General features: G+C 43.6%; 1 protein-coding gene across 1 annotated transcript in view; it reads right to left on the bottom strand.

Moving 5' to 3' along the window:
- LOC147698690 (matrix metalloproteinase-20-like) overlaps positions 1–27,393 on the bottom strand; it is a 203,694-nt gene that overhangs the window by 51,323 nt on the left and 124,978 nt on the right. Inside the window, exons 6-8 of the mRNA XM_086933491.1 lie at positions 15,436–15,580; positions 14,148–14,281; positions 10,967–11,123 (exon numbers count right to left, since the gene is read on the bottom strand). Coding sequence (XP_086789617.1) covers positions 10,967–11,123; positions 14,148–14,281; positions 15,436–15,580 — 436 coding nt within the window. The remainder of the gene's footprint in view (positions 1–10,966; positions 11,124–14,147; positions 14,282–15,435; positions 15,581–27,393) is intronic.

The following is a 27,393-nucleotide window of genomic DNA, read 5'->3' as shown; positions in this document are numbered from 1 at the left end:
TACTTCTCAAACTCAGTTCAAACCTAAAAGCAAAATCATTTCGCCTATATCTCATAAAACATTAGACAACTTTGAAATTCTAGTCAAGAAAGATCTTGAACAAGTGAAATATTCTACATCATCATATTCTAATTTCACATTTCAAGAACGAAGGATTCTAAATAAGATGCAACAAGATCATTCTACTACTTTTCAACCAGCGGATAAGGGAGGAGCCCTGGTAATTCTTGATACTGACTTTTACCAAGGAAGTGTGAACATGCATGTTCAAAATGAGGACACATATTTTCAGCTATCACAAGACCCGCTTTGCACTATCGATGTGGTGGCGCTATACACGTCCATAGCTCATGAAGAGGGACTTGAAGCAATGGAATGGAGATTGTTAAACTTGGATTTACCATAAGAAAAAAGTGTGTTTCTTTTGGAACTACTCCATTTCGCTTTGTTTCACAGTTATTTTTGCTGGCAAAATCGGTTTTATGTGCAGAGGACGGGTACCTCTATGGGATTCCCGGGGGCACCCGCTTACGCTAACACCTTTATGGCGTATTTTGAAGAAAAGTATATACTTCATCACCCAGACTGGCAAAAAACATGCTATCATGTTCATTCCATATATTGATGACATCTTGGTCATCTGGAAAGGTCCGCGATTGAAACTGGATAAATGTTTGCAAGAACTGAATTTATTCAACAGACGGATACAGTTTACACATGACATTAATGAGACCAAAATACATTTTCTTGATATCAAAATATTAAAGACAAGCACAGGTTTGGAAACTAAAGTCTTCAAAAAACCCCACTGATATGAACAGCGCATTACATTTCTCAAGTGCTCATCCCTTGTCTTTAAAAAAACATTTACCTATCTCCCAGCTGATGAGAATCAAAAGAATTACATCGAATGAAGATATTTGTGAACAACAGATGGATGAACAGGAGAGAAGATACAGAGAAAGAGGTTACCCGGAAGTCATTTTGAATGAAGCTAGAAGGACTGTGTCCAACATAAAAAGGAAGATCTACTGCAAAAGCAAAAAAAAAAAGTGCCAAAAAAGAGGTGTTCGTTTTAAAACACTCCACACAAGCCCCCAAAATAAAGGCTATCATTAGGAATAGGTGGGAATTGATTGAAAACGAACCTGATTTTCATGGAGTCTTCACTGGAATACCATTGTTTGCTCACACTCGAGCTCAAAATCTTCGGGAACGTTTAAAATCATCGAGGACAGATAAACTGGGGGAAGTCAAGGGCATGAGAAAATGCAACAATTGCAGACAATGTTGGAACGTAATAATTGGGAAAGAATTTCGACATCCCCAATCAGGCAAAGCAATAGCTCTAAGACACACTTCAGACTGTACGACAGAAAATGTCATCTATGCGATCAAATGTCCATGTGGACTGATCTACGTGGGCAGGACCAGTAGAAAAATTAAAACTAGAATAGTGGAACATAAGAGCCGGATCCGCAATAAAAACATGAATTCCTCACTGGCAGCACATTGGGTTAATGCTGTACATACTATCCTGCAGCTCAGGTTCACTATACTTGAACACATCCAACCTCACATAGGTACTGACATGAACACCACATTATCATGCAAAGAAACACAATGGATCAAGAAATTAGGGACGGTAATCCCAGGGGGTCTCAATGTGTCAGGAATCCCCGGCCTCCGGTAAATCACTGCCTGCAAAGCATATCTACCGGAACAAACGAAAACTACATTTCCCATGTTACCTAGCGCGGCGCATCAGAATGACGATGCGCGACCAGGAAACGGGATATTATGGTGTCAGCAGAAGACGCATTGCCGATTATTCGTTCCTGGCGTTCTGGTAGGAGGTTCGTGTGTCCTGTTCTTGGTTTGTGCGTGTTCAGGTGGGCTGAAGGAAGCTTACGCTAGACGGATTTCTGATCCGCTGGATTATTAGGTGGGGCTTAGGAAGCGCCCGTCCCGGTTTGCAGATTTTCTGAGTTTGGAACCCAGTTCTGCACCGCCTTTGTGGATTATCAGGAGGGGCTTAGGAAGCGCCCACTTCGCGTTATTCGAGATCCAGATACAGGTGTTCCCCGAGCAAGGGGGGTTCTCATACTGTGCTATCCTTTGTAATACTGTTTGCATATGGTCTCCAACTCAGCTGAGTGCGGAGGTCGGATCGGATACTGAAGCCAAGTATCCGTGTACTCAAGGGGAGGAGTGGTCCTGCTGTTTCCCTGCAGAGACGTATCTGCCTGGGAGTTAAGCCCTTCTCCTCATTTCGCTGGGCAACAATTATGTTTATGTTATTTCTTCCTGGACAATACCCTAATTGACTCCCGTGTTGGTTGAGAAACTCTTAGGGTGTGTTGAGTACCGGCTGGTACTATCTTTCACTGAACAAGCGGAGGGGAAATATTATTTTCTGTACTCAGTGACAAACAAGGTTTATCCCCATTGGCATTTAGGCTCCCTTCCAGTTTTCCGTGGGTAGGTGATGGATGTTCTGCCTTCCCTTTAATGCTTTTTGATACCCTATGTATAGTGGTGGGAAGGAAGGGGCATATTCATGGTCTTCTTTATATATTTAAGCAGGAAAGCCTGGGAATTGAGAAGAAGCCTGTTCTGTCACTCTTCGTTCCCTATCACCTGTAGACCTCTTCAGGTGGGTGTCAAACATAAACGCTTTTTGGTAGAGAGTAGTTAAGCATAGAGTGACTCTCCCATTGATTCCCTGCTTTGTATATTTACAGGTCTCCATTTCCCGTTGCCCAGCTGTTCCCCTCCGGACTACCTTATTTTTTCCCCCGCTTGATCTCCTTAATAGTCTGTGTCACACAAAGCCAGACTTGGGACGATCTAGAGGTGGGCCCCTGTTAAGCATCAATCCAATCCTGAGGAGCAACGACGAGAGGCCTGACAGAATAATCGGCCCACGAGTTCTTCTCCTCCTGGTTGGGTTGAAAATAGGGATGGCCACCTTAGATGATGTCCTGGCTGCACTAGCCTTGGTACAAACAGAACTCGCCACCTCTCGACAAGAGACTGCCGCATTGCAAGCTCGGTTTGATGCCTCGCAGTGTAACCCTTTTGATGCAGGGGCCACTGCCCCTCAACCTGCCTCAGTAGTAGTGGAAATGCCTTCCCCTGTTCCTTTAGCCCCCCCAGAGCGGTTTTTGGGTGACAGAAAAAAGGTACACGTATTCATGACCCAGGTTTTGTTACACTTCACCTGTAAACCTAAGTGTTTCCTAACTAACCAAGCCAGGGTTTCTTTTTTGATTTCTTACCTGGGTGGTGAGGCAGCTCAGTGGGCGGTTCCCATAGTGAAGAGTAATGATGCCATTCTTTATGATTGGGACCTATTTAGGACTGAGTTCGAAAAGACTTTTGACAGGAGAGCTGAAACCTTTTCAGCAGATAAAGAATTACTTGTGCATAAACAGGGCTCTTCAGACCTAGTCACCTACCTAAACCACTTTAGGAGATTAATAGCGGAAACCGATTGGCCTGAAGCAAAACAAATGGTTCTGTTCTACCAGGGACTCACAGAAAACCTTAAAGATGTCATCGACCAAGTCGAACCCCAGCCTACGACTTGTGCTGCCTTTATTGATTTAGCTTTACGGCTTGACCATCGTCTAAGGGAACGAAAAGGAGAACAAAGCAGAAAGGACCGACCTCTACTTTTGGGTGAAAAAACCGTCACGGGAGAGAAATCGGAAGGAAAAACAGAACCTATGGAGATCGGAGTGGTACGGGCATCCCTAACCCCCAGTGAACGAGAACATCGCCGAAAGTTTGGGCTTTGCCTCTATTGTGGAAAGAAAGGACACTTCTTACGGGAATGCCCTGTGAAACCTAAGGGAGGTCGTTTTCGTTCAGGACAGGTGGCAGGATCTACAGTGGAAAAGGGGTCGGAAAACTCCAACGCTTGAGTTTATCAGAAGGGAGAAACTCGAGCACTCATTTCATCCCTTCAGTCACAGAAGAAGACTACGTAGAAAACCGCCTGTTCTTCTTGACCTTGGAGTTGTGGATTGACAACACTCCCAAGAACATTCGAGCAATGATAGACTCTGGTGCCACTGGCTGTTTTATGGATCTAGCGGAAGCCCGGCGTTTGGGGGTAATCCCTGTTACCAAATCTGTTCCTGAGGCAGTGTTTGCGGTGGACGGACATGAACTGGAATCTGGCCCAATCAACCAACATACGCCAGAATATGAGATGTGGTATGGGAACTATCATACCGAAAACATATCATTCAACCTCATTCATGCCCCTACATACGGGGTTATTTTGGGACTTCCATGGCTGAAAAAACATGAGCCCACCATCAGCTGGACGGATCAGTCCTTGCAATTCCACTCCACTTATTGTCAAAACCATTGCCTTAGAGAGAGTTCGCGACTTTCCATGTCTATAGCCGCTACTCATTACATTTCCACGGCCGCGGAGAAAGAAGTAACGTTACCTCGTTGCTATCAGAAGTATGAAGAAGTATTCAGTAAAGTAAAGGCGGAAGTTCTCCCCCCACATCGTAAATACGACTGCCGTATTGATTTGATGCCGGGGTCTGTGGTTCCTTGTGGTAGGATCTACGCTTTGTCACAACCCGAAACTGCACATCTCAGGGAATACTTAGATGAACTTCTGAAATTGGGTTTCATTCGTCCCTCCCGATCTCCAGCCGCTTCCCCGCTTTTTTTTATCCCGAAAGCAAAGGGGGAACTCCGTTGCTGCATCGATTACAGGGCTTTAAATGCCATCACGATCAAAAATCAGTACCCGCTCCCCTTGATACCAGTGTTATTGGAGCAAGTGAGATCCGCCACAATTTACACCAAATTGGACCTAAGAGGAGCCTATCATTTAGTGAGAGTGAGAAGTGGCGACGAGTGGAAGACCGCTTTTAAAACACGGTACGGGCTTTTTGAGTACCTGGTGATGCCCTTTGGGCTTTGTAACGCCCCAGCCTCTTTTCAATTTTTTTTGAATGAGGTGTTGAGGGACTTTTTGGACATCTTCGTAGTCGTCTACATTGATGACATCCTGATTTACTCCAATGGGGAGATGGAACATCAAAACCATGTATGTCAAGTCCTTCACGCCTTACAACAGAACCATTTATATTGTAAGTTAACGAGGTGTGAGTTCCATGTCACCACTGTTGAATTCCTTGGAGTTATGCTCACTCCTTCAGGGCAAATTATGGCTGAAAGAAAAGTGCGGGCAATCGTGGAGTGGCCGAGACCTCACAACATCAAAGACATTCAACGACTCCTTGGTTTTGCGAACTTCTATAGGAGGTTCATTGCTCATTTCTCAGACATGGTAACCCCGCTTACTAAGCTCACTAGGAAGAACACTCCTTTTGCGTGGGGTTTGACAGAACAAACAGCTTTTGAACAACTAAAAAATGCTTTCATGCTCCTGTGCTCACCCATGCCGATCCGAAACTCCCGTTTGTAGTTGAAGCAGACGCTTCCGAACTAGCTGTTGGTGCAGTACTCTCCCAAAGAAATGAGAGTACCGGTCATCTCCATCCCATTGCTTTCATGTCTCGAAAACTGAACACCGCGGAGCGTAATTACACCATTGCAGAAAAAGAACTGCTCGCAATCAAAGACGCCTTCGCTGAATGGAGGCATTGGTTGATGAGAGCCTCTCAGCAAATCACGGTATATACTGACCACCGTAACTTACAGTTTATGCGTGCTGCTCGTCACCTTACTCCTAGACAACTACGCTGGATGCAGTTTTTTGCTGAATACCACTTCATGGTAACATTTCGTCCTGGTTGTGACAACCGGAAGGCCGATGCTCTCTCGCGTCAAGAAAACAGCCCAGCCATGGAGGTCTTACCAGAGAAATGCATCATTGATCCCGAGAAGGTGGTAGGAGTGATACACACCGAGGAGTTCCTTCACAAAGTCAAAAAGGGTATGCAAACCTTTAGCTGGAAGACATGGATCCGCCTACATCCTGAGTGGAAAATCCGACAAGGATTGCCAAAAAAGGGTTCACAGCTGCTCCTGCCCACGTTAGCGTTAAGACAACAGGCATTTCGTTGGTGTCATGATCTGCCATGTGCAGGTCACACAGGAGGAAAGAAAACTTTGGAGAAAATGCTACGCACGTATTGGTGGCCTACCATCCGTCCTGATGTCCTTGCATGGGTGCAGCGATGTGACATTTGTTCTCAGGCCAAAAGTGACCATCGTCCAACGCAAGGACTTCTGCAAAGCATGCCCACTCCTGTGAGTCCTTGGGAGAGCTTTTCTGTGGACTTTGTGGTGGGTCTCCCTAAAGATCAGGGGATGACAGCCATATTGGTAGTAGTGGACTATTTGACTAAACTAGGTCATTTCATTGCATGTAAAGGGGTCCTAACTGCCAGCCAACTTGCTCATCTATTGCTCCTTCATGTGGTCAGGTTACATGGATTACCCAAGGTAATAGTTTCGGACAGGGGAGCCCAGTTCACTGCTAAGTTTTGGAAAGTCTGGTGTAACAGGTTAGGCATAGCATCCTCCTTATCCACAAGCTTTCATCCTCAGACGGATGGACAAACCGAAAGGTTGAATCAAACACTCAAGCAATACTTGAGATGTTTTGTTGACACTACTACTGAGGCATGGGTTGACTGGTTATGGACTGCTGAGGTTTCATATAATGATGCTGCGCACTCTTCTACTTCCTACACCCCGTTTTTCTGCACATATGGGTTTCACCCTCGGTTCGCCCCTTTGAGTGTCCCATCCTCCGAAGTCCCGATCCCTCAGTTGCAGTCAAGGTTAGTTCAGTTGCGGAAAACCGTACTACTAGCGAGGAGAAATCTTGAAAAGGCTAAACTGAAATACAAAGCAAAGGCTGATGAACATCGTAGGCCCTGTTCTCTTTACAACAAGGGAGATTGGGTGTGGTTGTCCACTAGAAATATTCGCTTTCGCAAATATAGTGTCTTCAACCCTAGGTTTATTGGCCCCTACCAGGTGCTTCGTCACATCAACCCTGTAGCTGTGAAACTGCGCCTTCCGGGACATTTCAGGATTCATCCTGTATTCCATGTGTCGCTGCTCAAACCCGCGAAGGGTCCTCGAACTACAACTCCTGAACCGGTGAGGGTGCAACATGATGTTGAGTACGAGGTGAGGGGCATCCTGGACTCCCGCGAGGTGAGGGGTCGACTCCAATATCTGGTGGCCTGGAAAGGGTATGGGCCTGAGGAGAACTCTTGGGAACCTGCTGGTGCCGTTCATGCCCCTAGGCTGGTGAAGAGATTCCATCTGTCTCATCCTGGTAAACCTGGAGGCAGTCAGTGAATCTTGTGAAGGGGGGGTGTTCTGTCAGGAATCCCCGGCCTCCGGTAAATCACTGCCTGCAAAGCATATCTACCAGAACGAACGAAAACTATATTTCCCATGTTACCTAGCGCGGCGCATCAGAATGACGATGCGCGACCAGGAAACGGGATATCATGGTGTCAGCAGAAGACGCATTGCCGATTATTCTTTCCTGGCGTTCTGGTAGGAGGTTCGTGTGTCCTGTTCTTGGTTTGTGCGTGTTCAGGTGGGCTGAAGGAAGCTTACGCTGGACGGATTTCTGATCCGCTGGATTATTAGGTGGGGCTTAGGAAGCGCCCGTCCCGGTTTGCAGATTTTCCGAGTTTGGAACCCAGTTCTGCACCGCCTTTGTGGATTATCAGGAGGGGCTTAGGAAGCGCCCACTTCGCGTTTTGCGAGATCCAGATACAGGTTTTCCCCGAGCAAGGGGGGTTCTCATACTGTGCTATCCTTTGTAATACTGTTTGCATATGGTCTCCAACTCGGCTGAGTGCGGAGGTCAGATCGGATACTGAAGCCAAGTATCCGTGTACTTAAGGGGAGGAGTGGTCCTGCTGTTTCCCTGCAGAGACGTATCTGCCTGGGAGTTAAGCCCTTCTCCTCATTTCGCTGGGCAACAATTATGTTTATGTTATTTCTTCCTGGACAATACCCTAATTGACTCCCGTGTTGGTTGAGAAACTCTTAGGGTGTGTTGAGTACCGGCTGGTACTATCTTTCACTGAACAAGCGGAGGGGAAATATTATTTTCTGTACTCAGTGACAAACAAGGTTTATCCCCATTGGCATTTAGGCTCCCTTCCAGTTTTCCGTGGGTAGGTGATGGATGTTCTGCCTTCCCTTTAATGCTTTTTGATACCCTATGTATAGTGGTGGGAAGGAAGGGGCATATTCATGGTCTTCTTTATATATTTAAGCAGGAAAGCCTGGGAATTGAGAAGAAGCCTGTTCTGTCACTCTTCGTTCCCTATCACCTGTAGAACTCTTCAGGTGGGTGTCAAACATAAACGCTTTTTGGTAGAGAGTAGTTAAGCATAGAGTGACTCTCCCATTGATTCCCTGCTTTGTATATTTACAGGTCTCCATTTCCCGTTGCCCAGCTGTTCCCCTCCGGACTACCTTATTTTTTCCCCCGCTTGATCTCCTTAATAGTCTGTGTCACACAAAGCCAGACTTGGGACGATCTAGAGGTGGGCCCCTGTTAAGCATCAATCCAATCCTGAGGAGCAACGACGAGAGGCCTGACACAATGACCATTATGAACTTTTATGCTTTCTATGAGCAACACTACATGACTCTAGACTGTGAGGGGTTATTTACACGCTTTTAAACGACATTCTTTGTCATCACTGTCACTTTTATTTGCTATTTTCTACTTTAATTGCTTTCTTCTATTTTTTCTATCAAAACTGATCTATTTCTTCTAGGTTTGGACTCTTTTATCGTTTTCCCGTCATTACTATAACTATTTGCCCCCATTTTACTGCAGTCGTCTAGAAATTAGCACCTTTTTAGATCAGGCGAGCTTTGTGAACTAGTCCGTTCTTTATGTCTATCACATAGAGACGGCATGCCGCTTCAACGCGGAAGTATTAGGCATTACTTTAACCGCACACCACATACCCAACAGGAGCAACGAAAACCCGTTTACAGACAGCGTTCTGCCGTAAGAGGTATGGGATATTCAACTTTGGCTAAGGCCATGTCCTCTGGAATATGGGTTTAGCCCACATGCTTATTCCGAGTACTTTTCTTATGTTCACTTTAGATTCTCTTTGGACGCAGATTACGAGAACACAGAGAGAGGGGGGGCCGTTCCTTTATATTTAGGTAAAACTGAGACTCTGTTCCCATCTTAAACCTGAGCGTGTGGCTCGCCAGATTTGTTAGATTTAATTATGATTACGTACCCTTCATTCTAGTGAATCTAGGGGCTTCGTTGAATTACACGGGCTACGTCTTGAGCCTTCTTTGATGCTTTTCCACGAATAGGGGTACGTTGTCCTTTTGGTGAGTGTTCCTCAAGCTGGTGGATTCATTGAGATCACGATATATTTATACATTTATTTATATTTTCTTGTAGCATCCACCCATTTTCATAACTCTATTTTGAGAACACGGGATATACTCGTTTTGGCCCATGCTGGACAGCAGGAGGTATACTGTTGATATCATCATCTATGTGGGATGTAGGGAAACATCACTTACGTTACTACCTGCTTTTGGTTTTGTTTTTCACTTGGTTTCATCTGCTGAAATTAAATTGATTTCATCACATATGGTTTAGAGGCACTTTGCTGTTTCCTGACTTTACCTCATCATCTTTTCTATGATTATTCTATGTCATCATTCATTACCTTTCTTATTATTATTCTATTGCTGTTTTTCCTCTGGTGGTGTCGTTTTTTGGAATGTTACCACCCACAGCTAAATGGTAACTGCTGATTATTATTCGAACTGCATTGTATGATTGCTATAACTGAGGCTACTTTATATATTTCTTGTAGATTCGCAACCTGACTGACTCCGAATATTTATTGTTTGGTATATCTACACCCCTGATGAAGGGTTCAGAGTGAACCCGAAATGCATTCAGTTGTTGACGAATGTTCCTTTTGGTATCAGAATTGAAATTATTTCATATGTCTTTATTGTGGAAACTATCAGAAATGCATTATTTTTCAATTTTCATTCAATGATTCATCATTTTATGATGTTTTGTGCAACCACTTAAGTGAAAATTTGTGTTTATGATCTGTGAAAGGTTTGTTGATCACGTTTATTATATTTAGGCCTGAGTGCCGTTGGAGCTGTGCAGAGCTTAGTCCCGGGTTTCCTTGGACTCACATTTAGCCTGTTATACCTAGGAGATACCCTCTCCCACAGCACTGCACGCATATAAAATTTAAATTGCATTCGCATACAAACATGAGTTTGATTGAGACGTTGTGCAGACCCAACCACATTTCACATGGTGCTATTAAATGTCAGGACTCTGAATAACAAAGCTGCACAGTCTTCAATCCACCAAATGCCTTTTTAATCCACTACCAGATACTAAGTTTCCCATGATATCACACTTACAGGTTTCTGATTCTCCTTTTGTGATGGTTTTCCCATCTTTCCCATCCTTCTTCTTGCTACTATGTGTGTTTTTCCCTCTTTTGCTATCGGTAAATATCTGATGAGGAAAAAAAAGTGCCGGTCCCCAAAAATGAGTGCTTGTGACCCCCACCAGCTCAAATTAAGCACTGGCTACTGGTCTTTCTAAAACCTACATGACCTAGCATATACTAGGGAATTACAGGCAGGCTGTTCTTACCAATTAGAATGTGTACCAATCAGCATATACCATTATAGCATAGAGCACTAAACCTGGACCTGGCTAGCAAAGTCCAGAAAACTTTCACAGTCAGAAACCACCAGCACCAGCATAAATCCAAAAATGGGGGGTGATCAGGGCAAAAGGTATGACGTTTCCACAGCTACCCCCACACAATTGGCAATGGTATGACATTTTGCAGGCAGACTCCCATCAACTTTTGTGTGTTCCTCATAAAAAAAAATCATTTATCCTCAACAGAAACAACAAGTGAATATTGCATATTAAGATTTTGAAGTAACTGACCTGTAATAATCTTCACCAGTGAAGAACAAAGTCTTTTTGGAATCCTTTAAGTGAACAGCTGCATCTATTTTTTCTACATGGCTTGGAAATCCAAAGTCAGATATAGGCTGAGGTGAGCCTTGCATGTTAAATCCTCTTGTTTTCCAGTAATGAGGACCTAAAACAGAAGAAAAACAACAACCCTCATTGAAACCATTGGCGATAAAGTAAGTTAAAAACAGTGAAAAGCAATTGTACAGGTAATAGCCTCTGGAGGCTTGCTCTGGCATGTACTACAGCCGTATTGAGTCTTGATATGAGTCTACAAAGAGGTTTTAATTCCCAAACAAAGGGATTGTGCACTTAAAGTTGGAGTGAGTAGACATGGCTTAGCTGCTGAGCATCAAGGTTCCTCAATAAGCTAATGACAAACAACTGTGCCTGAAAATCCTTGCTGTCCATGACATTTAGTGGTTTAAAGAATCTTTTGAGCTAATTTGCAAATGGATGTCGATTTAAACAATTCCTCCACCTCCAGGTGCCCTCACTTAGCCTCTCACTTAGCCTATCAGGCTCAGTATATAAACCGGCAGAACCAGCCACTACTTACCGGTTCTGCGAAGGAGGCACAACAGGTCCCACGCCGGCGCTGACCAGAAATCCTGTGAGTATGCTGATCATCCACCTCTACGTTGGGTAAGCGCTACCACTCTCCCTCTTTTTCCCAACAGGTCTCCTAACCCCAGTGGTCCTACCTTCGTCTCCCATATAGGGTCAACCCTTTACCACTTCAATAACCTTGAAGCTAAATCAACCTAAAACTAGCGTAAGCCATAGACCTTACGCCTCATTTTTTCACCTTCTTCACCACTGTTGAACAATTTCGTTTTTTTAAACCACTTCACCATCGAAGTTCTAGTGCGATCTTTCACCATAATGGTACCACCAGTACCATTACACTTGAGCCGCCAATAGCCTGCACCCCATCGCTATTAAGCCGGCTGTCATAACCAATGATAAATATCTCCTAGTGACTCTTTTCTCCACTGTATGTTTTGTCTCTGTCCCTTTATGTTATTTGTACAGGTGATCTTGAGAAGGGAATCCCCCCTCTCACAGTTAGATACACTTTAGGGCGTGTAGACACATAGCCTACACTACACAACCCCTAATTTTAATTACACACACTTTTGTCTGTCCTGAAGAAAGCCAGATTACTGATAAGGCACTGGCTGAAACATGTTGACACATCAAAGGACGTAGGAGGTCGTAACCCGCCTCTAACGTCCCACAGCCTTATTTTTAACCGCTGGCGGAGGCCCATTTAATAAAGTGTCCTTACCCTCTGGGTACTGGGACCCCCGCCAAGCCGTTTTAAACTCACTTACTCAACACCCTTCACCGCACACACAGTGACATACCTGCTCCGCTGTAATCAGGCGTCGTAGCACACCCGGGACACGCTAGGTGTCACTGGGTGGGCCCGATGATGAAGCATGCCACCAACTAGGTTGGTGGGTGAAAGCTTTCAAAAGACACCCAGCAGGTGCCACCACCATTTGACAAAACAATACTGAGTCACACTGATGATTATAATATAATATCATACCAACCCCATTCCAAGCTAGTCCCTTTTTGATTAATTGATTTAAACAATCCAACACTAAATCAAACAACCACAATTTCAAGTATGGGCCTCCAAAATGAACTGACAAGCAAAGTAAAATCTCTTGGACTCCACTCAACACTGGCCTAAAAATGTGGGGGTTCTGATTGTTTGGCTCACTCAGGGTGTCAGTTTCATCAATTCCAGTGAAGCATCACTAAGAGTATAATAAGGCTTGGTGCTTCAGTCTAGATCAGTGAAGAAAAGAGTTTACTGTAATGTGTTAAGGGGAAGAACTGAAACTTATCCATTCCCCAAAAGATGGGGAAAATAAATACTCTTCAGACGGTAAGGGATAAAGGGGCCAAGATTAAGCAGGATTTAAAAAATAACTTTACTACAAACTATGCAGATATGAAATGGATATATGTATGTATGTATGTAGGTGTTTTCTTCACACTGCCTGAGTTTACGTAATATATATAATGGTAATTGATGTGTAATGTATTGTTAAAGCTCTAAAGTGAAATGGAAGCATTGCCTGGTTGTGAGATGCTGCCTTTGCAATTTATGTTACATCATAGACTTTCACTGAACGTAGTTAACAACTGAAGATGTAAGTGTGTGGCTATCTCAAACCTAGTCAGATGCTATGGGGTACTACACAAAGCCAAATGTCAGAAGTAAATTTAAGTGTGTCTACATATTGGAGTAGTGGGGCTATAGTCAACAAAGGAGCAAGGCATTTTAGTGTGTCGAAAAACAATGTTCTTTAAGGAGGTGAGTCTCTTGGTTTTTTTCTGAATCAAAGGATTATTCAGCATTTCTGTTGGATACTGGGATGTTGTTCCACCCCCTGCCGGGGAAGGTCTGCGGATAATGTAGCTGGTCTTGAAGACGATGTTGGTTTGCAAGGAGAACCACTGAAGTTTCATCGGGAGATGGGTCATATGGGTTAATTTCTTCAGGAACTTTAGGAGGTCTGTTGTAGTTTGGGGGATGCTTTTCAGGGGCCTAGTGTGGAGTCTTGCATACCATGGAACAGGATTGTACACAGAAGGACAAAAGTGGGCTTTTCTGAAAGAGCTTTCATGGAGGAGTGGTTTCACTTCCTTCAAAAAATGTTATCAAGCTTTCCTCACCTTCTTGAGATATGCTATTAATGCCAAAGATTACCTAATAACTTAGCTTTGGTCGATAACTGCAAGTTGAAGCACTCAAAGCTTAGGACTTTGTTGTTGTGATTGATTTCCTCCCGTCAAGAAGAAAGGTATCAGATTTATAAAGCTATTTTGCTTACCCCAGCACACAGTGCTGGCATAGTCCATGGTGGAAATTTACATATGTAAATATGTATATATGTATGGAATAATTATGATCCACATTGCTTTCAAAAATCAATTGTTGAATACAAAAACATATTATTGATATGCCATAGCTTTCAAAAATCAATTGTCGAAACAAAAAACATATTTTTGATATGTCATGTCTCTGTCATTCTGAGAATATCCAAGTTGTGTTAGAATTTACACAGAGTATTTTGGCATGTTTTATATAAGAGATTTACAATTGCCACCAGAGGAATCTATTTGGTACCTTTAAAGAAATAAGCAATTCCTTTATCTGAGTCCTCATAGGCTGCATCAACATTTGACATCAGCTTTGGAAATGAACTTGTAATGGAACTTGGCCTGACATCTTTTAGTTGAGTCTGTCTTCTCCAGAAGGACCTATTAATTGACAAAAAAGTAAAGCATGAGTGTGCATAAAGTAGCCTTATTACAATTGCCCCGCTTAGTTATTGAGGAGTTGGGCCACTATTTGTGTAACCGGGTTGTGCACTACTACTTTGACATACAGCTATGTTTGTGCAACAAGTACAGGATATGTTGATTTATCTTGCATTTTAACTTAAGAACACCTAGATTCACATTTGTGCCCACATGCATCAACATGGCCATTTGCGATTCCTTATTAGCGAAAAATAAGGAATCGCTAATAAAGAATCGCAAATGGCTATGCATGAAGAAATTGCTAAATAAATTGCGATTTCTTAAAATTCCTTAATTGCAACTCGCAAATTGCGCATCGCAATTAAGGAATAGCTCCCCGGCCCATAGGAATGAATGGGAAGACATTCTCAATTTGCGATTTGCAATTTGCGAATCGCAAATTGAGAATGCGATTTCAAGGGTGCAGGGGTGTCCAAAGGACACCCTGTTGCACCCCTGAAATCAATCTGTGCACATATGTTGTGCACACACATGCCCTAAGGGCATGTGTGTGCACAACATGAAACTTTGAAAAATGCACAAAAGTGCATTTTTCCAAGTTTTCGCAAATTACCATGAGGTTCAACCTCATGGTAATTTGCTCCCCCTAAGTGCGAATTTGCTATTTTTTAAAGTTTCATGCATTGCATTTAAGGAATCTCAATTTGAGATTCCTTAAATGCAATTGCAAAATAAGAAATCGCAATTTTACGATTTCATAAATTGCGAACAATACAAAAATTGTGATGCTTCCCAAATAATGATATTGCATTCACAAACGGACAAATTTTGCGATTCGCACCCTTTGCAAATGCAATTTTCATTGATGCATGTGCCCCTAAGTGTAAATATAACTCAAATCCCCCCTCAAATGAGGGTTGCATTATATTAATTGTACCATCTAATGGAAGCTTCCAAACAGGGCGAAAAGCAATTGAGTGATTTTTGTTTATTCTGCTGTACTGACACAGCCTATGATCCCTCTCCTTTCTGAAATCTTTTTTAAGGTAATACATTTTGCTCCACTGTGCTGCAATAGATTACATTCTCTATCTGGAAGATATAGTAGCACACTTTCATGTTGCACATATATCATAATGCAGAAAACGTACCTGTCCTTAAAGAACAGAAGTTCTTTGCCCATGATGGTCACTGCATCAAATGATAGGATGGTGTCACACTGGTCTGTGTCTGGTGTGCGCTGTGGAACCTGAGGAAGGCGCTGTAGCCCAGTAGACTTCGGAGATTGGCGTGACCCTAAAATACACCATTGATTTATATTAGCACAGAATGCAAAATAAAGGAGAGCAGATTCTATGAAAATGTCTTATGATCAATCCAAAAACCTATATGTTCAAAGCCTAGCCTAGACTTTATATCAATCCCTTGACTCAAAACAGTTATCCAACAAATAATACGAGTAGAATCAGAGCCCTTACTTTGTTGCCATAAAAATAGACATATATAAAGTTATGATATATTTTAAGAAGCCTATTAATTTGTTGGTGCTCAAGTGTTCTTCTTGTAATGTACAACAGAAATCAACATACATCCAAAGCAACTATACCCCCATACATATCAGATCTGTTCGTCATTATGCCAAGCTAGGAAAGTACTCCTAGAGTGATTTTCCAAATGTAGACCACTAAATTTGAACATTTGAAAGGACCCAGGAACTGCTGAAAAAGCCAGGGACCAAATATTGTAGCCAAATATTGGTCTGACAATCTATCTATCTATCCATCTATCCATCTATCCATCTCTGTATCTATTTATCTCTCCATCTATCTATCTCTCCATCTATCCATCTATCCATCTCTCCATCTATCCATCTATCCATCTCTCCATCTATCCATCTCTCCATCTCTCCATCTCTCCATCTATCTATCTATCTATCTATCTATCTATCTATCTATCTATCTATCTATCTATCTATCTATCTATCTATCTATCTATCTATCTATCTATCTATCTATCTATCTATCTAGCTATCTATAGAGTCTAAATTGAGAAATATGGTTAAGGCATCTGCTCTTATTTTTACAATAGCTGGGCGACTGATGAGGCCGCACTGGGCACTGACCTGGAGGGGGGGCACTGACCTTGGGAGCGGGGGGGGGGGAGCACTGACCTCAGGAGGGGCATTATGTTTAGCAATAACTTAAGATTTAAAAACACCTGCTGTAGAGTTCCTTGTGTGTACAGATTTCAGGAAGCATTAAAAATGTCAAGATAGCTCTTGTGTTTAATGTTCCTACTAGAGAGAGAGAGATTGGAGTTCTGTCTAGCTGCACTTTTCGCCATAAAGTAGCAGAGAGGATTTAAATGCCTGCTTTAAAGAACAGATCTATATTTAATGTCGTTACACGAGTAGATTATTAAAGCCAGCCTTTACCAGTGATTTAAAACAAATGAAATGCATGTCAGAGAGGGGCTATGGAGAGATGAGGAGTACTTTTGCTGGGAGGTAGTGAGGGAATCAGAGGAGGAGGTCATGGGGGGGACTGTGCCAAAACAGATTGCTTCACCAGGTGCCACCAGCACTAAAGTCGTCCATGGGTGGCAGTATTCAGTAGTAGAGGGTATTCCGATGAGCACTTACCAGGGAGAATCAGTAAGTCCACTTCCTATTAACCTGATTATTTCCATTTTCTCTGCAATATTTTACCCTGAGACTCCACTTCACTAGCAGCACTGCCAAATTTCATACATCAGTGATTAGAGTAATGCATTCTGGGATATTTCCTGCACTACCAACAGGCCCCAGATTGCACATGCAAATCAGCTGATCAATGCTAACAGTGCGTGTTTCTAATTCTCTGTCTCTGCAATGGTGAAGGTCATTATTTAAGCAGCATGCCGCCTGCATCTGCCTCCTACATGTTACTTGCAATCAATAAAGGGGCGTGTTATGACCTCGATGTATGCGGCCCAGCTTCCAAGTAAGTGCCTGAGTGGTCTAGCTGTATATATATCTTTGGCGGTCGATTGCCAGATTTAGGTTGTGTCGACCACAAACCCAGGAATACTGGCATTGAGAGATATTAGTCAGATTGCACCAGGACAGCTTTGCCCAAGTCAGGTGGGGCTCTGGAGGGGAGAAAACGGGCAGTATTCCGGTCGAGAGAGGAGTCCGCCAGGGATGTGTTCTGGCTCCCACCCTTTTCTCTCTCTACATCAATGGGGTGGTCGAGCATCTCCTCAAACATCCATCTGACGAGCCATCCCTGGCTGGCGAACGCATACCAACCCTCCTCTTCGCGGATGATACGCTTTTAATCTCCAAAACCCCAATGGGACTCCAGAGACTTTTAGACAATTTCCAATCCTTTTGTACCAAACGAGGTCTGGTAATAAATACAAACAAAACGAAGTACCTTGTCCTCAATCCACCGAAACAACATGTGCGTTCCCCCACCCTAAACGCTGAGCTCCTGGAAAGGGTAAAGGTCTTCGATTACCTTGGGATACGCCTATCGGACAAAATGGACTGGACGCCACACCTAGATAAAATGCTGTTGAGCCACAAAAGGATTACAGGTGCCCTTTTGAGAGAGCAACGTTCCAGTACAACAAGACCTATAGGAACAGTCCTTGAGATTTACACAGCTTAAGGTGTTAGCTCTGCCCTCTATGGGGCGGAACTTTGGGGCTCTTCGTCCACTGATGCTCTGCAGAGATCCGAGAACAAATTCTGCAGAGAAATAATGTCCCTTCCACAAGGCACCCCGACACTTCCTTTATTTATGGACCTTGGCTGCACCCAGATTGGCGATATTGCGAAATTTCGCCCTTTATTACTATGGGCCCGCATCTGGCGGGTAGAAGAACTAAGCGGATATGCCAGAGGCCTCAAGGAAATTATGTCATCACCAAGCTGGCATAAAATCAAATGGCTAAAAGACATGAAAAGCTTATTAACTAAGTTGGGTCAACTTGAATCATGGCTAAATAGAACTTCACCCCCAAAGCAAACACTTAAAAAGCTCTATTGGGACTGGATTTGTTCTCAAAGAAACTCTAGCACCTCCCTGGGCAGGCTAACAGAGGACTTTCTGAGGTTCAAAGACTGTCCCAGGCGGGAACTGTACCTGGATGCAATTGGAAAACCCTTTGATAGGGCCTTGTATTTCAGATTTAGAATGGGAACCCTACCACTTAACACCTTCACTAAAAGATGGAAATCCTGTATGGAAATGTCTGAGCTATGACCATCGTGTCTTGTTAAACCGGAAACACTAGCACATTTTATGTTTGTGTGCGGCGAGTACGCTACCCCAAGGAGGGTCTGGCTCAAAAACCTATGCCGTCAGCTGGGGACTAGGAGTCATGATGTGGCAATCAGGATACTTATTTCGGACAGTAGCGTACCCTATGCTTGCGCCCTAGCCAAATTTTTATCCTGGGCCTGGGCTATCCGAGCCAAAAAGCTAAAACAATCTGTTTAATTCTTTTTTAGAAAAATTTCTTAAATTGAAAATACTGCCATAATTGCTTAACCTGCAAAACTTAATCAATTAGTTGGCTAGTTTAACATTGAACAAGCATTTTTATTGAAACTATTGTCTTTCCTAAATGTTTGGAACAGAGATATAAAATCTTTTAAATTTATTACTGTTGTTCTTAACTGTAACTTTTTATACACTGAGCTGCTTTTATGATAATGACTTTTATCGAAATAAAGCTTTTTGACTTTGACTTTGACTTTTGAGATAAAAAGGGGGACATTAGATGGGGACTTAATAACTTTTACAACTCTATGGCCTGCCCTTATGGTGCCTGTAACATCACCACCCTGGGCGCATTTATTAGACAGTCTTTTGGCTCTATCCTACATAACCTTATTGTTTTTGGTGTTTTCAACATCCATCCTTGTGGAAACCCAATGTTATCTTTTATATCACAGCTGGGCTGTTCCTGTATGAAGGGGTTCCATTTTGAACGTCATACCCAGGGGGTATTGCTGAATAATTTGATAAATGAATTGGATATTATGGCCTTGATGTCTTTAACTGACCCGCACACCACACTTCCTGTGCCAACTTTAAAAGGGCGAAGGAGGGGGTCGTTCATAGATTTTATCTTAATTTTTTCTTCCCTACAATCTTTATTTCATGGTTTTAATATTGTTGAGAGCGAATATAGTGACTATAACCCGCTTTGTGTTCATATGCAGGGTCCATTTTCAGCACAAATTGGCGAGGTAACAAACAGGGGTTCAGCTAGACCAACTGATGGTAAACGACGACTTAAATGGTCGCAGATTTCCCCAGATAAATTTTACAGTGAAGTAAATTTATCCTGTGCTCCTGAGCTAGCACTTTGCATATCTGCAGGTTCCTCATCCAGTGAAGTTATTGGCGCGGGCGAATCCATAGCGCGTAAAGTCAGTGAAATCCTAAGTGCACCGGCTGGTAGAACGGCTATTCCCGGCCCAAGATGGTTTGACTCCCACTGTTCTAAGGCGGCAAAAAAGCTGAAGGAAGCTCTGTCTACCAAACCAAGAAATAAAATTGAGGTTTGCGTATGCTGTAAAGAATACAAGTCAGCCATGGTCCGACGGAAGGGTGCCCTGAAGGAGCTGATTGACTAAAGCAATCTCAGGAACAGCTCTAGGTTCTGGAGTGTTGTGAATCGCCCCCTTTTTGGACAGGATGTGGGGGGGCTTTAGATTCGCATATCACTGAAGAGGCATGGGTGCTCCATTTTAAATCCATGTTCGACAGCCCAATAGCATACTCTCCAAGAAGGTTGGTATGTAAACGTCCCTGTAATGATTTTTGAAATAGGCGAGGTTTTGGCAGGCATTTCAGGGCTATCCACTAATAAAGCGCCGGGCCCAGATGGTATCTCTCTGGACCTGTTTAAGTGTGACCCTTTGTTCTGGGCTCCGGTACTAGAGACTGTGTTTAATGCAGCTGCAGAGAATGGTAGTCCTCAGTCTTGGGCCTCTTCCACTATAGTCCCTGTTTTCAAGAAGGGTGACAGGAACAGTTCCCACTGTTACAGGCCAATCTCCATCCTTGATGCAGTGGTTAAGGTTGTAGGGCGTACCCTCTTGCAGAGACTATCCACTTGGGCGGAGGAGCACAAGATCCTGTTGGATGTCCAGTTTGGATTTTGGTCGGGACGTTCTACTGTTGCTCAGTGTCTTAATTTATGTATGTTACTGAGCAAATATACTGTTGTTTGTCCCGGCACTGTTTACCTTGCCTTCATGGACTTTTCCTCCGCAGTTGACTGTGTCAATAGAGTTAAACTGTGGCAGTCCATGAGGGCAATAGGGGTGGATAACAGTATTGTTAATTTTTGAGAGGACTTGCATAAGTCAACCAAGGCTAACGTCAGGTTCTCTCAGGACCTTCGGGTCACCAGGGACCTGGAGACTAAGAGGGGAGTATGGCAAGGGTGCATCCTGGCTCCATTATTGTTCAATCTTTATATTAATGATTTGGATACTGCATTAAGAGCAACAGGGGTTGAATATTTGTGTGTAGGGCATTGTGGCATTCCCGTCCTGCTTTATGCAGACAATGCCGTCCTTATATCTAGGACTGCAATAGGTTTGCAATCTCTATTAAAAGCATTCTCCAAATTTATGACGGACTGGGATTTGGCAATAAACAATTCAAAATCATACATAATGCAAGTGGGGCAACAATCCCAAAAAAGTTTTCAATTTAGTGTTGGCCCTGCTAAAATCCCCCTCACTAACGTTTTCTCGTATTTAGAGGTTCTTTTTGATGATCATTTAAAATGGGATCCATTAATCCTGGGTTAAAAGGGGGGCCTGGCCAGGGTGAATGCGGCAATTTTTAATTTTGCCTCAAAAATATGGAAGAAACCAATCGGAGCCATGCTGAAAGTTTACCAAGCCAAAAGCATGGCCATAGCTAGCTATGGAAGCAGAATCTGGGGACACATTGCTGCAGATTCCCTCCAGGTGGCTGAGAATGATTTTCTGAGGCGTATGTTGTGTGTGCCACGTGGAACATCTAACTTAGCGGTCCATGAGGAACTGGGGGTCCCCTATCTAAGTGATGTCCTTGCGTCATGCCCCCTGGTGTTTTGGTTGAGGTGCTGGCTGAATAAAGAGTTAACCCTTAACCATGTAATTTTAAGAGAGTTTACGTCCCTTGATAATGCATCCCAAATTCCCCGAGAGGACCTGGCCTGGCAGTTCAGGCTGGACTGTTCCCATTGGGGGCAGGGTCAAGGCTGATTTGCACATGGCTCGGTACAAACTGGAAGGGCATGGTAAGCAAAAACACAATGGATTTAGGCCGGATCTCTGTACTGGGGTGAATGCATGACATTGTTCTGCATTCTGTCCATCAATAGTTCTTTTTGCATTTGTCACCCCGAGTGGGACGGGTATGCTCAGACATGAGTACCGTGCTCTCCATGCCACTGGAATCAAGTTACCCTGGCTGAAGAGGGTTGAAACCCTGAAATCGGTCCTAGGATGCTTGTTTTCATTCCAGGGAGGACCTGGCCTGGCAGTTCGGGCTGGACTGTTCCCATTGGGCGCAGGGTCAAGACTGATTTGCATATGGCTGGGTCCAAACTGGAATGACATGGTGAGCAAAAAAACAATGGATTTAGGCCCAGATCTCTGTACTGGGGTGAATGTATGACATTATTCTGCATTCTGTTCATCAATAGTTCTTTTTGCATTTGTAATTACATTAAAAGCAGCCTTGAAGGGGTAGGGCGTGCTGATCTATTTTTTAAGCCCGAATCCATTGTCAAGAACGACATGGAAATAATTTGGACTGCCTTCTTAACCTCAAGGAAATTAGACAGGGAGGCACGGGAAATGATGGAACCAAGTTTTCATACGTTTTTGAAGCTCAAAACAATTCCGGCAGTGGAACCTTATCTTATAGGGCCACTATCAAGACACAAGAGGTTTTTAATAACTAGATTTCGGGTGAACCTTTTTCACCTCCTGTTAGCCAGGCCCAAGGGTTACAGCTCCCTGTGGCTGCGACACACAGTCTCCACAGAATCTGCTGCATTTTAAGTTTTTATATAAGTTTTATGAAACCCCTCGAAGTTATTTTCTGGTTCCCTTTTTAAAAAGAATGAATTTTACTCAGGCCCGTAATGCCCTTATGTATCTTCAACTGCTGAAAGAGGATTGCATTCATTTTATAGTGGGGTTTTTAAAAGCTACTGTGAAATTCAGGACCTGTATGGATGTTTAGACAATGGATGACCTATGTAGGATCCATTAGTTTAGAAGGCCTAGCGTGTGCCATGAAACAAATACAATAGGAAGCCATGTTCTTCGGGCACATTGCACTTTAGGTTTTGAATGTCTCTGGAGGCTGGGTATAGGGTTTTATCTATGAAATGTTGATTTTGTTTTACTTTATAAATCATGTTTTAATGTATCACTGTTTATATGTATATGTAACCTTTGTAACTTGTATGGTTCTCCGATGTGAAACCGAATAAAGTTTTATTGATTTGATTTGAGTGCCTGAATCCCTATTGGGTATCACGTATTTTACTCTACTCTAGCTGGCGCTGGGATTGGTGTGCTTGCATATATACCACCAGGCAGCAAAGACTGAGGGCTTGGTGCTCACTTTGATACGTGGCCGGTACTCTGCTTTATGTGGTAGCAGCAGGTCAGTCATCATGTAGGGACGGCTCATACTTCGAGCCATTGATGGATCATGTACAGCGTCATGCGCCATTCTGCTGTGTGTATGGGGATCTGTCCATGTGTGAAAAGAGCACAGATCTGGCCACATGCCTCCCAACAACTCCGACCTTGACACTCAAATTCTAGGACTCGGCCCACTTCAAGGTGACATCATTCTAGGACGAAGGAGGCAATTGCGAGACCATGTAGAGAGAGGGGTGGGCAGGTGAGAGGGTGAGGAGAGCAAAGGGGGATTCAGTTGCAGGCCATGAAAGGACGCTGGAAGAGGCAAAGATGAAAGAGCAGGCAGAAATCTGAGGGAGGGATAGGAGATGGGCCTACAGGGAGGCAGCAGGACAAGAGAGAGGCCTGTCAGGGAGTGAGAGGGGCATAGGAGAGGCTTACAGGGAGCCAAGGCGGCTGTAAGAAAGCCAGACAGTGACTCCAAGGCTTAGACGAGAAACCAATAAGAATCAACAGGTCAGCGAAGGTGCCTTGACAGCAAAGCCAACAAAGCTTAGACAGAAAACAAGTATGAGCCCTCACATGCACCCAGCTTTCGAATTTCTTACAGGAACAGTTTGCTGGAGTCCCAATTCTGCTTGACATGTAGGTTAGGAAATGTAAACCAGATAGGTAGCAAGTGCCCACTTTAGAATTTCTGCCTTTTTAGCCAACGGCCCATGCCTTCAATGTGTGTAAGAGAGAAACTCAAGGTCCCAGCATGCAGTTGCTGCTGGATTAAAAAAGCAATAATGGTTAAATGTTCGAGGACAGCTGTTTGAGAAAAGGGGAAGAAGCATGCATGCACCAATTCCCAATTCAAACAGAAGACTCGTTTTTTGGGCAGAAAACTACTACATTTTAGCTTTTAACTGATTAAAATTCACACTACTACATTGTTAACATGGAAATTCATTTCACCTTTATTTTTTTCCAAATCTACCCCTTAGGCTTTTTCTTACGTGGTGGAATGTGAGGGTTAGTGACCTTCCATAAAAATGGCAGGAATGCTTCAGCTTTAGAAACTTTTATGAAAAAGTTCATTTATAAAATATATCTCAAATCGCCATTAGAATTTCTTTTTTTTCTTGTGATAAATTGTCACACAAAGACATTGAAATACCACACATAAGCAGACGGAAAATATTGAACTGTCACGCATAAGCAGTCTGAAAACTTGGCAGCTGTGGGCGATGAGTAACTTGGAATTGCTACTTGCCTAATTTAGGCAATGTACCAGGGCCGGGTGGACTGAGCTTCTTATAAAAATATACTGTAATAGTGCTAGCCCATGGTCACAGCAGTGCGGGTCTGTGCAAGAAATTACTCGCGGACAGCGGCATCGCATAAGTCAATAGAGCCTTTTGGTGCCATTCCATTTCTGGTGCTTTGCAGCTGTTTTAAGATCTTCTTTAGAGTTTTTAGTTGCCCAAATTGCTGTAATTTTTGAAATGTATATGATTCCCTCATTGCTTGATTTTTCTCGCCAGAAAGTGCCACTCATTGTTGTTGAATGTCACTCATAATGACATTGAAATTATGAAAATGTCACACATAAACAATCTGAAACCTTGGCAGCTATTCACCTATTTTGAGCCATATTGTAGCCGGACTCATAAGTCCAATAGAAGCAGCAACTCGTGTCACACTCAGTAGAGGCCCGTGGAGGGAGTTACGTGGGGCCGAAAGTGGGGCGGAAAGGCGGGGCGGGGGAGGGGCAGGGTGAGGGGTATTAAACACCGGAGTATGGATGATCTGAGTTAAGTAAACAATTAAATAAATAAAACGGATTTCAGAGCGTGCACTGTATCGCATTTTGCGATGCAGGGCGCAACAAAATTTGTTTTATGTATTTAATTGTTTACTTACCTCCGATCATTCATATTCCGGTGTTTACTACCCCCGACCCTGACCCTCCCCCACTCTGCCTTTCTGCCGCACGGAACTCCCTCCACGGGCCGCTACTGGTCAAACTGTCATTGGAACGAAGAGGGCAATATTAATGAGGCCATTTGTATTTCAAGAGCATTCTTGAACCCACTGGCATCATGGCCTATCTTTGTTTTTAAAGAGTCGTAGGTCACTTCTTAGGTCATCTGTGGGACTGGGGAGAGGCTTTGATATCTAACAGGAACAAATAAAGGAAGTCCTGATAATGCTAACGTTACACACGGTCTGTGCTGCAGCTTTGGGCTGACTTGTGTCTTAAATAGTGAACAGCTAAAGAGATTGTTGGGCATATTACCAACAACTAGCAATAATTATCGCTATGTTGGTTTAGCGGCGATATTTTTATCGCCGAGCTGCGGCGATTTTTATCGCTTAGGAGCCTTGCTATTATCAAGGTTTATCTCCTAAGCGATAAAAATCGTACGAAATGCATGAATATCGCTGTAAAGTCCGCGATATTCATGCATTACCAAGCTAATGCTCTTAGCCATGTTATCCACCTACCATTGGATAACATTGCTAAGAACTGCTCAGGGGCAGGTGTTAGCTTTTGGAGATATTCACGCTTAGCGCGAATATCTCCAAAAGTTGGTAATAGGAGATAGCGATGTTAGCGACTGTTTCCAGTCGCTAACATCTTGGCACGCCCACTTTGCATGTCATTAGTGATAAATATCACTGACATGCAAAGCGGGGCCCAAGATGGTCGCTATCTCCTACTAGCTGTCGCTAACTGGTGTTAGCGACAGCTAGGTAATAGGGAGATAATTTTATCTCCGCTTTCTTGGATTTTAAAGCCAAAAAAGCGGAGATAAACCCCCTTGATAATATGCCCCCGTGTTTTTCTATTATTGACTGAGATAAATAGTGGTAGATTACTAGGCATTTAAAGAAATGTGCTGTTTCTGTCTTAACATATTTCTATAAAAATTGCCAAGCAGAACAGAAAACATCACAGTAACATAACACAAAGCAAAATAACAACGAAACAAAAACATAATAGCTGAATAGAAAAACAGAGTGCAATACAACAACGACAGTGCAACACAGTGATAAAAAACTAATTAATGAAGCAGAACAAAACAGCAGAAGAAAACAACACAACACTACCACAATGAAGCACAAACCATATGCAGAAATATTCTTGACACATCAACGCCTCCACAAATCTGCTTTCATAATATGGAGATAAAAGGTGTTTGTCCGAAGTACTGCCTTTATTGCTACCATGAACATATAATAGCATCTATGGAACGTGTTGTGTTCTGGCTCAGGTAGTTTCATTCCGGAAGATAGACCTCTACTATCATGAATGATGTAGTAAGTAGCTAGTGGGAATTCAGTTACTGGGTTCAATCTTTGCATCTTTTGTTCAAATTTTTCACTGGCGAGAAATGGGTGTGTGGCACATTAGGGACAGCTATAGATTTGTTTTGTGCTATCCTTGAGTGAGAACCAAGCATGACCTTTATGTAGTGCCTTATTGGGCCCATATTCAAAAGAGGAGTTGAAGAGGCGAGGAGTTTCTCATCACGTGTCCCTGCCACTCCAAGCTAGGAGCATTGTCACAACCTTAACCCTGGAAAGGTGGAAAGAACCCTTCCAGGTGATTTTAATAATATAATAATAAAGGAATTTCTAAAGCGCCTGGTGACGCCATCACGGCGTGTCCCCGCGCTGTGGAGTAAGAGTCAGAAAAGTGGAGGAACCACTATCCCTCCTTAGCAAACAGATGTGTTTTCAGCAGTTTTCGGAACATGGTTTCATTGTTGGCCAGTCTGATCCCAAGTGGAAGGCTGTTCCACTGGGTGGTGGCCAGCACCCGAAAGGAGCGGCCTCCCATCCTGGCCTTTCTAACACGAGGAACTGTCAGGAGACCCATACCCGCCGAGCGAAGTGCTCTTTGGGGACGATAGGGGATGGCCAGATCCTTCAGATACCCTGGCGCTTCTGCAGAGGTTATCCTGTAACAGAAAAGGAGGGCTTTAAAAAGGATTCTTTTCCTTACAGGCAGCCAATGAAGGGCAGCCAAAGTAGGCTTGGATGCTGTTCTTTTAGGGAGTCTGAGGGCTAACCGGGCCGCCGTATTTTGCAGCACTTGCAGTCTCCTCAGGTTCTTCTCCGTAGTACCTAATAGCAGCACATTCGCATAATCCATGCGAGAGGTGACCAGAGCTTGGATCATAATACGTCTGGCCTCCAGAGGCAGTAGGTCCAGAGTGCGATTCAGGGTCTTCATAACCCCAAAGCATTTCCCCACCACCTTGTCCACATGACTCTCAAACGAGAGTTTAGGGTCCACCCAGACCCCCAGGTTCTTGGCCTCATTGCAAGGGATGGGCAGGGAGCCAAGGCAGGGCGGCCACCATTCATGAGACCAGCTCGCCCCATCTCCCCCTATCACTAACACCTCCGTTTTAGCCCCATTGAGCTTAAGGCAGTGCTGATTCATCCAGCCAGC

The sequence above is a fragment of the Lissotriton vulgaris genome, chromosome 8 (assembly GCF_964263255.1).
Source record: "Lissotriton vulgaris chromosome 8, aLisVul1.2, whole genome shotgun sequence".
Lineage (NCBI taxonomy): Eukaryota > Metazoa > Chordata > Amphibia > Caudata > Salamandridae > Lissotriton > Lissotriton vulgaris.
This window is presented reverse-complemented; position numbering and strand designations above follow the sequence as displayed.